General features: G+C 38.1%; 1 protein-coding gene across 4 annotated transcripts in view; it reads left to right on the forward strand.

Moving 5' to 3' along the window:
- The window catches only part of ANLN (anillin, actin binding protein), a 56,918-nt gene that overhangs the window by 3,811 nt on the left and 39,708 nt on the right, over positions 1-13,399 (forward strand). For all 4 annotated transcript variants that reach the window (XM_024768892.1, XM_024768895.1, XM_024768894.1 and 1 more), the window contains exons 2-6: positions 2,558-2,711; positions 4,723-5,046; positions 9,177-9,556; positions 10,712-10,940; positions 13,008-13,198. In XM_024768892.1, coding sequence (XP_024624660.1) covers positions 2,558-2,711; positions 4,723-5,046; positions 9,177-9,556; positions 10,712-10,940; positions 13,008-13,198 — 1,278 coding nt within the window. The remainder of the gene's footprint in view (positions 1-2,557; positions 2,712-4,722; positions 5,047-9,176; positions 9,557-10,711; positions 10,941-13,007; positions 13,199-13,399) is intronic.

Genomic DNA, 13,399 nt, shown 5'->3' on the forward strand with positions numbered 1-13,399 from the left:
AATACATAAAGCATCTTTTCTTGTGATATAAATAGATATACATGCTATCACTGTTTTGGATAGAGTTTGTCTACTTTTCCAGAACTAAGCGAAATCTCTGTGATGACCTGGGAAAGAATGCTGCTACAGCATTTTGAAAATAATAAGTTAATTGTTATTGAGTCTACTTTGTTTAAGAAGGCAAGAAAATCAGTAGTATCTCCTAGAAAAAATTTCTGTCAGAAATAGTTTGAGGGATATGGGGTAGAAATTGCTTTAGGACTATATGCTTCAGTTATCTTAGATTCATCCATGTGGAATACCTTCCTGATTATGTTAGTAATTGCAGTGTTTTATTTTTTTTTAATGCCTCTGTTATTTGAAGAAGGAGGTGTGATATTTGAAAGAATGTACCTTATAAATAAAAGATCCCTTAAATTCCTGTTACCCTTTTATAAGGAAGGGTGACTTACATTTATTGAGCTGTTGAGTTTATGTATTTTAGATACATCATTTCTTTACATTAATAATCTTTGGTGCTTATTAGTTTTATTTTACAGATTAGGGAACTTTTTTGCTTATCTACTTTAATATGTTTTAATCTTGAAATTTTTGAATCTAATGTAGCAAAAGAACACTTGTGTATATTTGAATGGCAAAACCACATTCTTCTGTGACCCATTACTCATAGTAACCGAAGATATACGGACTCATAAGTATTCTAACTGACCAGAATGGAATGTGGGCGTGTCCATGAATGAATATAGTTAGTCTAGTTTTGCATCTTGGGAGTGATATATTTTATTGTGGGGGAAATTATCAGACATATATGAATTTGTATAATACTATCACTTTTGAGTTTGTTGAAGACTTTTATTTAAAGGGTGAAGGTCTTGTGTTTTGGAAGGCATTTGGCTCATAAATTACTCTTTCAGTGACATAGCATTTAGGTTTAGAGTTACTTCTTTCAATGAGAAATCATTCCTAAGTAGAGAGTTGTGCCTTCTTCCAAATTTAGCTCATGCTTCTTTTGCATACTCAGAAGGATTAAAAAAATTATTATTCTGTTTTAATTAAGCAACTAAAAAGGTCAGATGGAGTTTAATTCCTTAGTCTGCACTAACTTCTATATCTGTGTTTGCAGGGCAGTTTGTAAACTCCAGCCAGTAATCTGCATGCCTCCTTTGGTTGTGTTCATTTGAAGGAGAATGAATTGTTTTACAGGGTCTTGTGTTTGCTATACTACACTGATTCGAATTAGGAGCATACATTGGGGTTAGAAAAGAGTAGTATTCACGATTCTATGGAATGGCTAAGATTTCACCTTAAAACTATTATATATTGATATTTAATTAAATAAAACATAAGATTATTTAGGCTTATTTATTTTTCTCTTAGGAAGTGTCTTGTGTCTTCAAAGGACTATTACGCCGGTTATCTCTTGCCATCACCCCAAATCTTAGTGGTTGTATGAGTTTTGCTGCTACAACAAATTATTACAAATTTACTGGCTTAACATCACACATATTAATTATCTTCTGTAGGTCAGAAGTCTGATAGGTTTTGCTGGGTTCAAATCAAAGTGTTAGCAGGATTGTGTTCCTTTTGGACGCTCTAGGGAGAATCTGTTTCCTCACCTTTTCCAGCTGATAGAGGCCACCTGCATTTTTTGGCCTGTGGCCGAAAAATGTCCATCACTCTGACCTCTGCTTCCCTTGTCACATCTTCTCTGACTGTGAGCTTCTGGGCCGCTCTCCCCTCATAAGGACAATTGCCCTTTTGAGGCCCACCCAGAAAATCCAGGATAATCTCTCCATCTCAAGGTCATTAGTTTAATCACGTCAGCAAAGTCTCTTGCCGTGTAAGGTAACATATTCACAGGTTCATGGGATTAGGACAGTGAACAACTTTGGGGGACCATTATTCTGCCTACCATAGTGGTTAAAACAACCACCACATTATTTTCCATGATTCAATGGCTTAGCATTTGGGCTCAGCTGGGCTGGACTTCTGGTGTCCCCTGCAGTCGTATAGGAGTCTGCAGTGATATACAAATTACCTGGGACTGGATGGTCTAAAATAGCCTTCCTCTCAGGTCTGGTGGTTGATGCTGGCTGTCAGCTGGGCCATGTGTCTAGCAGGCTTAACCTGGGCTGCTTCTTGTGGAGGCAGTGTTCCAAGAGAGTGAGAGCAGAAACTACAAGACCTCTTGAGGCCTGGGACTGGAAGTCACATACACAGTATCACTTCTGCTGCGTTTTAATGGTCAAAGTGAATCATAAGGCCATCCCAATTCAAATAGCTTTTGATGGAAGCAGAAACAAATTTGTGGCCATTTAAAATCTCATACAACTAACTTAACACATTTTATTCCCCCTTTAATGTTCATATTACGTCTGTAATTAAATTTTGACATGGGGGTGTTCATTTGGTGAATCTTGACTTAATTACTTAGGATTTCACTTTTGAAATGTATTTAACTGTTATCGTACATGATGGCAATTAGTGATTTTAGAAGATACCTGAAGTTTTCTGAACCTTTGACGAGACTTGTGTTTTAACGCTCTGATATACGTAGAAACTGCTTGAACGAACCCGTGCCAGACGCGAGAATCTTCAGAGGAAAATGGCTGAGCGGCCCACCCCAGCAGCAAGATCTGCGACTCACGCCAAGCGAGTCAGGGAGCCACTTTCAGAAGCAAGTAACCAGCAGCCCCTGTCTGGTGGTGAAGGTAAAAGGCTTTGTGGGGAAAAGTAAACTTGGCATTTTTTAAAAGGAGATAAGCGCCAAGCGTTTTGTTGTTCATGCAGAAGAACCAAGGTCTTTGGGAGACAGATGGAATAGCCTCTGGGAGAAAGATCAGCGTTTGGCCTGGAACCTATCAGGCCAGAGCAGAATTTCTAACAAATATTTCAGATTAACTGGTTGAACTGTATTTTCCTCATTCCAAAATTATCCTTAAAACCTCTCAGGGAAGAATAATAAAGGAGCACTGGGGCACTTATACTGCCGTGGTATACAGTTTATCTACCCCAACAGGTGCCAGCACAGCTGACCACCAGGTTCAGATGTATCTGTGGCGTGAGCAGGGCAACAAAAGGCAGACCTGCCTGCAAATGCTTGTAATTTGATGAGCCTTTTCATCCTCTGTCTGCTGAACCATCTCTCTCAGGCTGGGCACAAAGTACAGGTTGTTAATCTACAGAACTGGTGAAATTAAACAGAAACAAAATTAAGCAACCCCACCCCCACCCCCAACAAATCCACATGCACCTGGAAGCTTGTCTGATTCTTTCCTAAATCCTGGCATCCTCAGCCTACGTCAGTCAGCTGGCTTAATCTTTTCCTAGCATTTGGAATAATCTGGAGATGATCATTTCCTTTAGTATAAATTTAAAATACATATAGAAAAAGAGTATTACAGAGGACAAAACCAATATTACAAAAGAGATGAGGGCATAGTGCTGGCTCCCATTATTTTGTGAGCTAACCATAGAAGGAGAGTTTATTTTTGTGTGTTAATACATTTTGAAGGGAGGGAATACCATATATATTACCTAGGAAATAGAGGCCTGGCTCCAGTCCAGGATCTCTTCATTGTGGCATGGGTTTATGCAATCAAATATTGAGTACTATGTACTTGAAAACTAGTGGTTGGAACTGTGTTTTGATGCTTAAATGGAAAGATTTACTGTTATAAGCAATGTAAACTCAAAAAATTCTTTACTTTCAGATAGTGAAGCATGTTAAATAGGAATACGTCCAAAAAATGATTAGATAAGTTTGTTGAAAATATACCCTTAAATGAGTTGCAGAAGACTGGAAAGTTTCATGATGTACATTTAATTAGATTGATGTTTATGAGGGCAATCATGACTTCCCACTAATCATACTTCGGTTACTACCAGAACAAGAACACTTGGTTAGACAGCCAATGAAACTGACCTCTTATGGAATTTACATTCCTACCTTTTAGTAGGAATTTACATTCCTACTAAAACTAAAATTATTAGTTTTCGAGGAGATGTATTAAAACTCACTCTTGGGTAAAAGTTATATGCCTTGTGTTTGAATAGCTCCTTTTTCTTTTAGGACTTTTAAATTTATTTTATAGGTGTTCGTGGAAGTTTAAAATGTAAAATGTTGTTAAACGCTTGTGCCAGTGAATTTGTTTGGTATTGACCAGATAATTCAGTCAGGTTTTGGTTCTCTGCCTCCTAAACCTCAAGCCAGGTGCCCTTCTACCCTTCTTTACTATTGTTCATGAAAGATTGTTTTTAAAAGCAGAAAGCTTGTGTCTACTCTTAGCTCAGCTATGTCACTTTAAGCAGGTAACTTGATTTCTCTGGGCCTGATTTTTCTTATTTAAAAATGTGGTGATTGGGCTGTATGATCTTTAAAATCCCTTAGAATATTTGCTTATTCTGTGTGTGTGCACTTTTTATTTCCTAGTGTCTTAAGACCACATAGAATATTATGCATATCTCTTGAGGATGTTATTTGAAGATTTTTTTCATTAAGATTTTTTTAAACCATAAATTATATGTTTGTTTAAAGGAAAATCTCTTATATCAGATTTCTAAGTTACCGAAAGAAAGTAGAATTTTACATATTTCTTGTTGTGAGTAAAATCATTTAAAGGAACAGAGAGACGGTGTTTTATTAATTTGTACCTACTGTAAGTTTTTCATGCTGTGAGGAATTACAGAATTTTTACTATGTTTTTGTCATTTTTAATCTAGAGAAATCTTGCACAAAACCATCACCATCAAAAAAACGCTGTTCTGACAACACTGAAGTAGAAGTTTCTAACTTGGAAAATGAAAAACCGGTTGAGTCAGCTTCTGCAAAACCTTGTTCTCCAAGTCCTATGTCTCCTCAGGCGCAGCCACAAGGGCCACAAGCGCCAGCTGGTGTCAGTGATTCCGTGGCCGCCCCGGCATCGCTGCTGGGAGTGAGGAGAGGGCTAAACTCAAGATTGGAAGGAACTGCAGCCTCCTCAGTCAAAACACGAATGCAAAAGCTGGCTGAGCAGCGGCGTCACTGGGATAATGATGATGTGACAGGTATAAACTATGTGAATGGTGTGGTTCTTAAATCTGTGTCAGTACGATTCAACTTGGTATGTTGAAAATTTTATGTATCAGTTAACACATGAAAGGTCAACGCTTTTGATCTATATCCTGAGTATCCATTGCTCGCAAATGGTTTGTATATCAATATGTATTTATCAGTTGGTTGTGTTCTCATCGAAGTAGATGATGATGAGGTTCTTAGACTGGTTCACAAAACCCTGATCTTGTAACGGAACCATCTTATATTTGCAATAAAAACAGGAGAGAATAAACTATACTCTTGGCATTATCAGCATTGCTGCCCTTCAGCTCTATATTCAAGAAATCCTATTTCATGGATTCACTAATTAAATAAACTTGAGTGACTAAGGTATGCAATGCTGTTCAACAGGGGAGAAAGAAAACTTCAGAAAACATTTCTCGAGCACCAGCAAAGCATGTCTTCATGCTAAGATGCCAGAGACAGATAAAGTGACCTGATCTTTGCCTTTCATGGGTCCATAATCTGATGGAGAGCTTATCTCCTACCTTGTTACATAAAAAGCCTTGGGATGACTTACAAAAATACCTGTATTAAAAATGGGAAAAATGAAGAAATCAAGGTGAAGAGAAGGAAAAACAAAGTGAAGGGTAAAGTTAGTCTATTAAATACAGGCCTTAAGGTCCTCCTCACTTGCTAGAGATGGTTCTGAACTTGCTAGCAGCCAGTGCAGAGAGGTGAAATGCTATCAATTACATGACTAATGTTTATTAAAAAACAAAACAACAGAGCCGTGGTTGGCACTAAGACCTAAGAGAACTTTCTTCCCTGGGTCCTAAAGATAACTGTGGGAGCTAGTGAAGGTGTAAGGTTTCTCAAGGTAGGCAGATAGCTGGCTCCAGGCTCATTTCAGTAAATGCAGTTCTAAAGTGAGCCAGCGCAGTGCAGGTAGACAGCTTGGTGACGACTGGGCCTTACCCGGGGAAGCCAAGCTTTGGCTTTCAGCCCAGCTCCTATGGATCAGAATCATTCAGACCACTGGACTGGAATCTCAGGAGTGCGGTGGAGCCCTGGGGTGTGCTTTTTATCCCTTCCTTCCTTCTTTCCTTCCTTCCTTCCTTTCTTCCTTCCTCCCTCCCTCCCCCCTCCCTCCCTTTCTTCCTTCCTTCCTTCCCTTCTCTTTTTTTAAAGCTCTGTAGGTAATTCTGACACATAGCCAGAATTAAGACCAAGTGATCTGAGGAAATGGATGGGCTACATATATTTCAGGCAGTCTTCCATAAATATCAATTCTTTTAACTGAAGTTTTGATAAGTATTGGATAGAAAAACATTTAAGATGATCCCTTCTGGCAGTGGTGATAATCTCAAGAGCAAACACTTACTGTGTGAAATGCTAGGCGTTCTAAATATTTTAAAATTCTAATGTAGGGCTTCCCTGGTGGCGCAGTGGTTGAGAGTCCGCCTGCCGATGCAGGGGACGCGGGTTCGTACCCCGGTCCGGGAAGATCCCACATGCCGTGGAGCGGCTGGGTCTGTGAGCCATGGCCGCTGAGGCTGAACATCCGGAGCCTGTGCTCCACAGGAAATCTTTTCTGGAGAGGCCACAACAGTGAGAGGCCCGCGTACCACAAAAAAAAAAAAAAAAATTCTAATGTAATATAGCATTTAATTCTTACAACAATCTTATGACATACATACTACTTTTTCTTCATGTTGTAGAAGAGAAGACTGGGTTCAGAGAGACTAAGGCGCCTGCCCACAGTCAGCAGCAGCTAAAATGCAAACCCCAGTTGTCTGACTCTAGGGCTCAACTTTTATGACCTGCCTGATGTTTTGGGGCGTGTTTACAGGGTGCTGATAGTTCACGTTGTAAATTATAACTATTTATTTTAGTGGTGGGTGGGGTTAACCATGCTTCTTTATAACGTCTGAGGAGGCTAACCAGTAAACGTGCCTGAATAGAAGAACGCTCCATTTCTGTTTTGTAGGAAATATCTATGGGCAGAGGACTGGAGATTTTCCTTTTAAAAAAAAGAAAGAGCGTTGTGATTTAGTGCATGATCAAGAATATAACCAAGGCCCTAAACATTCTAGAGAAGGAAGCTTTGCAGCAGTGATTTCGAATATGTTGAAAGCAAATGTTAACAAATGTCCACCTCGACCTTGAAAATAAATCTCATTAAGGCATCATAGCCTGTCTAATTTTTAGCATTGAAACTTATGAATAAAGTGTGATGAATGATTTAGTGAGTACTATACAGGACTGTGGGTATAGCCAATTAAAGTTTGAGGGATTATTCCAAAATATAATTTATCTGAAGCCTTTCTTTCTGACAAAGAATAGTTAGAAGAGCTAGAGCTATTAAGCCCATTCCTAAAACATAACAGTAAAACTGTCGTCTACTTAGAGGATGGTGCTTATTCTAAAGAAAATGATGAAGGTATGCAAAAAGGTATTGTAGGGAGGGTGGTGGTCAGGAAATCTTTTCTGGAGGAGGCAGAGATAACTAACCTGGACTTTGAGGGGCAGCTGGCTTCAGACAGTGGAGATATTCTAGGCAAAAACAACAGAACGGATGAAAAGCACAGAGGTACCGTGAGCATACTGTGTGTATAAAGAGTAGGTATTCTGGTATATAGTTCATGTGGTAGAAAAGCAAGAGATGAATTTGAAGAAAGCAGCCGGGTCCAGAGCATTTGGAATTTAACCAGGAGGTGATGGAGAGGAACTGAGAGAGTTTAAGTAGGCAAATGTTTTAGAAAGGTCACTCTGGGCGTCAGAATTGAGGAGGGATTGACGAGGGCAGAGATTCCAAGCAGGAACACCAGTTAGAAGGCCAATGCTGTAATTCAGGCATAATGATGAAGGCCTGTGAAAGTGAAGAGGAGGCTGCATTTGAGAGATTTAGGAGATAGAATCTGTGGGACTTAATGACTGGGTGGTGGATGGTAAGGGAGAAGGGAGGAAGAGGCGTGATGAGGAGGAATGTGTTGGGGGCAGTTTCAACTTCAGATATATTATTTGGGGTGTCCGTGGGATAGTCAAATGGAGGTAGCTGGTAGTTAGAAGGAGACCACGAAGGACAGGCCACAAAGACAGAACTAATAGAGGATGATGTCACGTGGAAATACAAGGCCCACAAAGTGTGTGGGCATCTGGTGAAAAATAGCAAAAGCAACTTCAGGGCAGTGGTGTAGGCAGAAGGCAGGTTGAAGGGAGTTGAGTGGTGAGTGAATATAATGCAGGGAAAGAGAGACAGTACCTAAAAGGGCGTATACATTGATGAGAGGATGTTTGGGTTTAGCTTTAAGATGAGAGAGACTTGAGCATATTTATGTGTAGAAAAAAAAGTTTGTAGAAAGGAAGAAGGGGTTATTTGGAGCAAGATCCCTGAGAAGGTTTTGGAGGAGTAGAATTGAGAATTCTGGCAGAATTATAAGCCTTGGACAGCAGGAGGGCTATCTGTTCCATTGACTGAATTTTTGGAATAGAAAGTGCCATGAACTTTGACTGCCCTATATACTCTTTATGCATACAGGCCTTCGTAAGTTAAGTATTGCTTATTTGAGATTTATCTCCAAATGAAGTAACTGTGCAGAAAAACATATTAGTCTAACCCTGTGCTATCCAATACCATAACCGCTAGCAATATGTAGCTTTTAAACTTAAATTAATTAAAATGAAATGAAGTTTCTTATTGCTCTTACCACAATTCGAATGCTCACTAGCCATATGTGGCTAGTTGTTACTGTATTAGACACCATGGATATGGAACATCTCCATCATTGCAGAAAGTTCTGTTGTACAGCACTGGTCTAATACATTTTTAAAACAAATATGTTGAATTATGTAATCTTAAGTTGTACAGTGTTATACCATCATAAATTAATCCTAAAAATATAACCTAAATCTATGGTGTCTTATAGATTCATAACCCGTCAAAGAATTGAACAAAAGTAGGTGTAACAAAGTGTTCTCTTTTTAACTTGGATTAAGTATCTGATTTGAAAATATATTGTCAAATTTAAGCAGTTTGGTAGTTTCATGCATATGAGAAAAGCTTTTTTTTTTTTTTTGAGTGATCCCTTTATTACACACATATATAACTCATGAATTTTTACTTCTAAAACATTTTCAGATGATACACATGAAAGCTCACCCATCTCAGCAATGCCGTCAGAGGCTACCTCCCCTCCCAAACCATCCCTTTCAGATGCCTCAGCAACTCCAGTTGGGAGAAAGGGCCGTCTAGCCAACCTTGCTGCAACTATTTGCTCCTGGGAAGATGATGTAAAAAACTCATCTGCAAAGCAAAACAGTGTACAAGAACAGCCTGGTACCACTTGTTTATCCAAATTTTCCTCTGCAAGTGGAGCATCTGCTAGGATCAATAGCAGCAGTGTTAAGCAGGAAGCTACATGCTGTTCCCAAAGGGATGGCGATGCCTCTTTGAATAAAGCCTCATCCTCGAGTGCTGTGGGTGCATCTTTGATTAATGTTGCAATTTCCAGCTCTGGGGTAAGTATATATAATTTTGGTCTTTGGAAACTTTTTTTGTTGTTATGGGTAATAATTTATATATATGTGTAGGTATGCATTTTATAACTTTTATATAGGATGTTTATATGTATTTTTAGAGTATTTCATAGAAAGTAAAAATCATAAATTTGGTATTCTGTCCCAAGATAAATGAGCAATTGACAACTAAATTACATGAATTTAATGTAACTCCAAAGTATATACTATGGAATGGTGGAACCTCTTCTTAGCCATCAGGGAGAGCCTGAAAATTACTTTCTCTATTAGAATGCTCTATGTATGTGTATAAATACAAGAAAGACATCAAATATCTCTGAAAACTAGTAGCAGTAGTTACCTCTAGAAGGCAGTTGTCAAGGGTGGGCGTGATACCTTTACTGTATATTGTTTTGGAATGTTTGAAAGATTACCTTGCCCATGTGTTATCTCAACGTTTTTTTAAAAAATATGAGAAAACCAAAACAGAAAAAAATGTTGTGTTTCTGAGCATTATCTTTAAGTGTAGAGCCAGGTTTTGGAATTAGACAGACCTGTATTCAATCCCAGCCCTTCTTGGAAGTGTGGCTTTGGAGAGTTACTTAATCTTGCAAAACTTTATTTTCCCATTTGTAAATTGGGAAAGAAAGGGTTTGGGAGGATTAAATGAGATAATGCGCATAAAGCACTTAGTATGGTGCTTGGCACATAGTAAGTACTTAATAACTTATAGTTCACCTTCAAGTACATGATACAGTTTTGTCAAGTTAATATTGATTTAATTAAAATGCAAATATATAGGTAATTTGACCTAATACAGTTAACATTTATAAAGGTACTAGTGTGATAATATAAAAGAAATTGTTTTTTAAAATAGTGAGTGACCCTATCCCTCGTAGTAAATTACCCATCAGTATATTATGCAGACTAAACTACATATTATAATTTGAATAATGGCATTTTCTAAGTTAATTTTTTTCAAACCTTTCAAATTGGTTTGATCTATTAGAGAGTAAGAAACATTTTTCATGAGTTACGTAAAGGCTACCGAGCATATAGGATTTGAGTTGTTTTTTTATAGGATTTGAGTGCTTTTTATAGAACTACCTTTAGATATTGTGAATGTTGTTATTTACCCTAAGTATTATCATGTTTCAGAAAGCTACTTCTTCCCCAGTGAAATCTTCTACTACATCCATCACCAGTGCTAAAAATTGTGAGGTACAAAATCCTGAACTACTTCAAAAAACCTCTGTTAGTCCTCTTAAAACAGAGGTGTCAAAATCAACTGAGAGGTCACCTGTATCCCGGACAGTTCGGCCCAAGGAGGAATTAAACAGAGAAATTTGTCTGCAATCTCAGCCTAAGAATAAATCTACAACACCAGGTAACATATTTTTTTAAAAATCTAAAGTACCGCTGACTATTTTCAGTGTGTCTGTTCTTAGCATTTTAAATATCCAATTGTTCATGGTACAGTGTTGGTTTGCCAGGGCAGATGCCTGAACGTATCAAGTGAGACTTATTCAAAGTCAGCTTTAATTGATTGAATGAATGTTCATTAATGTAGACTAGCCCAGTTACTGGTCAAAGTGTTTAACTTGTTACATTTTAACAGTTTAAACATGCTTTTTTCTAGAATGACCATGCTAGATACTTTCTTCTACACTTTTTGATGCAGACAAAGCATATACAACTGGAAATCACATTTTAAGGATATAATGGAGAAGCGTTCTTATAACCAAGCGTGCAAAGCAGTGCTTCTCAAACTTCACTATGAAAGCACCCATAGGGAAGGGAATATGTATACAAATGACTCCACTCCCATTTAATTTATATGTGTGTATATTGTATGTGAATGTATACATATGAAAATTCAATTTTACTATGGTAAACTGATGCTCCAGGAAGTCCATATTTATCTTGTGGTGACTTACACCTTCTGGTATACCCCCGCATGCTATTGGTTGAGAAACATAGGACTAAAAAAATATGGCTCAAATATAGGTTCAAATATAGGGTAATATAGTGTACTTTGAGCTATATTCTTTTTCATTAGAATTCCTTTCGGAAAGACTGTGTTAATTCTACATTTTAACTTCTTAAAACTTCAATCCCTCCAGAAATAATAGTTCATCGTAAAAGAGAAGTAGTCAGAGAGATGAGAGTGGGGAATCCATTAGTTATAGGGTAAGTAGAAACCAGCAGTCAGTTTCCACATGAGCCAAAATGAGAACTGGAAGCAATAGCAAAATCCCCATGTGAAATTGGACTATGACTCCCAATTTTCTAAAGACTTATGGCATAGATAAGAACGACATAAAGGGCATTGTTGGGAATTCCCTGGTGGTATAGTGGTTAGGATTCGGTGCTTTCACTGCTGGACATGGGTCTAATTCTGCCCTTCACCTGTTTTTGCAAATAAAGTTTTATTGGAACACAGCCATGCCCATTTACTGTCTGTGGCTGCTTTCATGCTTCAGTGCAGAGTTGAGTAGTTGTGACAATGGCCATATGGCCTGCAAAGCCCCAAATATTTACTCTTTGGCTATTTATGGGAAAATGTTTGCCAGTTAATGATATAGGTAACCTCCTTTTATGTAGTGCAACCTTAGCATTCTTATCATGGAGGTGGTATATATCCCATTTGTTCTATTTTAAATGGATCTCATACTATTTTAAATGAGTACTGTTTTAAGACTTTATAAAATCAAGACATCCTTTGATAAAGTAAATTTTCCCTAATTATTATTTTTGAAAGAGAAAAAGGATTTAATCACTGGATTTTCATGTTAGACTTCCTAAAAGCAAGAAAATAAATTGGGCTGTAGAAATATTAGTAGTTGGGTTATCATGGCCAGGATTCTTGGTTGTTAGGGTATATTATTAATGCACATACAGTCAATTTCCAATCATCTAGGTTCCGATTATTTAGCTTAAGGGTTTCCTAATCCCTACTGTCCTCTTACTCTACTTTTTAAAAATTCTTCTTCTTGTTTTTCTTAAAGAATTAAGTCCTATAAAACAAATTTTAGGACATGGAATTAAATAGTGTGGTAAAAAAACGTTTCTTTTAAGTTTTCTTTTTTTTTTTTGTGGTACGCGGGCCTTTCACTGTTGTGGCCTCTCCCGTTGCGGAGCACAGGCTCTGGACGCGCAGGCTCAGCGGCCATGGCTCACAGGCCCAGCCGCTCCGCAGCATGTGGGATCTTCCCGGACCGGGGCACGAGCCTGCGTCCCCTGCATCGGCAGGCAGACCCTTAACCACTGTGCCACCAGGGAAGCCCTTTTTTTAAATTTTTTGAACTATTTTCTTTCTGTTTACTTTCTGAATGAATATTCCTAGTAGAATCAAAGCATTTTGGAGCTGAACTGGATTTAGAGCTTTTCCCATAGAAATCATAATTGTTACTTATTCTAAACAGCCTCCCCAAAATGTGTGCATTATCTTTAGGAGGAGCAGGAATTAAGCCTTTCCTGGAACGCTTTGGAGAGCGTTGTCAAGAGCACAGCAAAGAAAGTCCAGCTCGTAGCACACCCCATAGAAGTCCCATTATCACTCCAAATACAAAGGCCATACAAGAAAGATTATTCAAGCAAAACGCATCTTCATCTACTACTCATTTAGCACAACAGCTCAAGCAGGTATGGCTTACTGCTTTTAACATTATTCATTACATGGTCTGAGCATAGAACCTAGAAGTCAAACTGTGAATTCTGACTCCAGTCTTTTTGACTGGAGATAAATAGCATCTTGATTCTCTGTATCACTTATTTCAAATTAGAAATATTATTGTCCTATATTCTGTGTGTAATGTGAATCTGAAAACTGAGGACAAGGTTAGT

The sequence above is a fragment of the Neophocaena asiaeorientalis genome, unplaced genomic scaffold, assembly GCF_003031525.2.
Source record: "Neophocaena asiaeorientalis asiaeorientalis breed wild unplaced genomic scaffold, Neophocaena_asiaeorientalis_V1.1 scaffold314, whole genome shotgun sequence".
Lineage (NCBI taxonomy): Eukaryota > Metazoa > Chordata > Mammalia > Artiodactyla > Phocoenidae > Neophocaena > Neophocaena asiaeorientalis.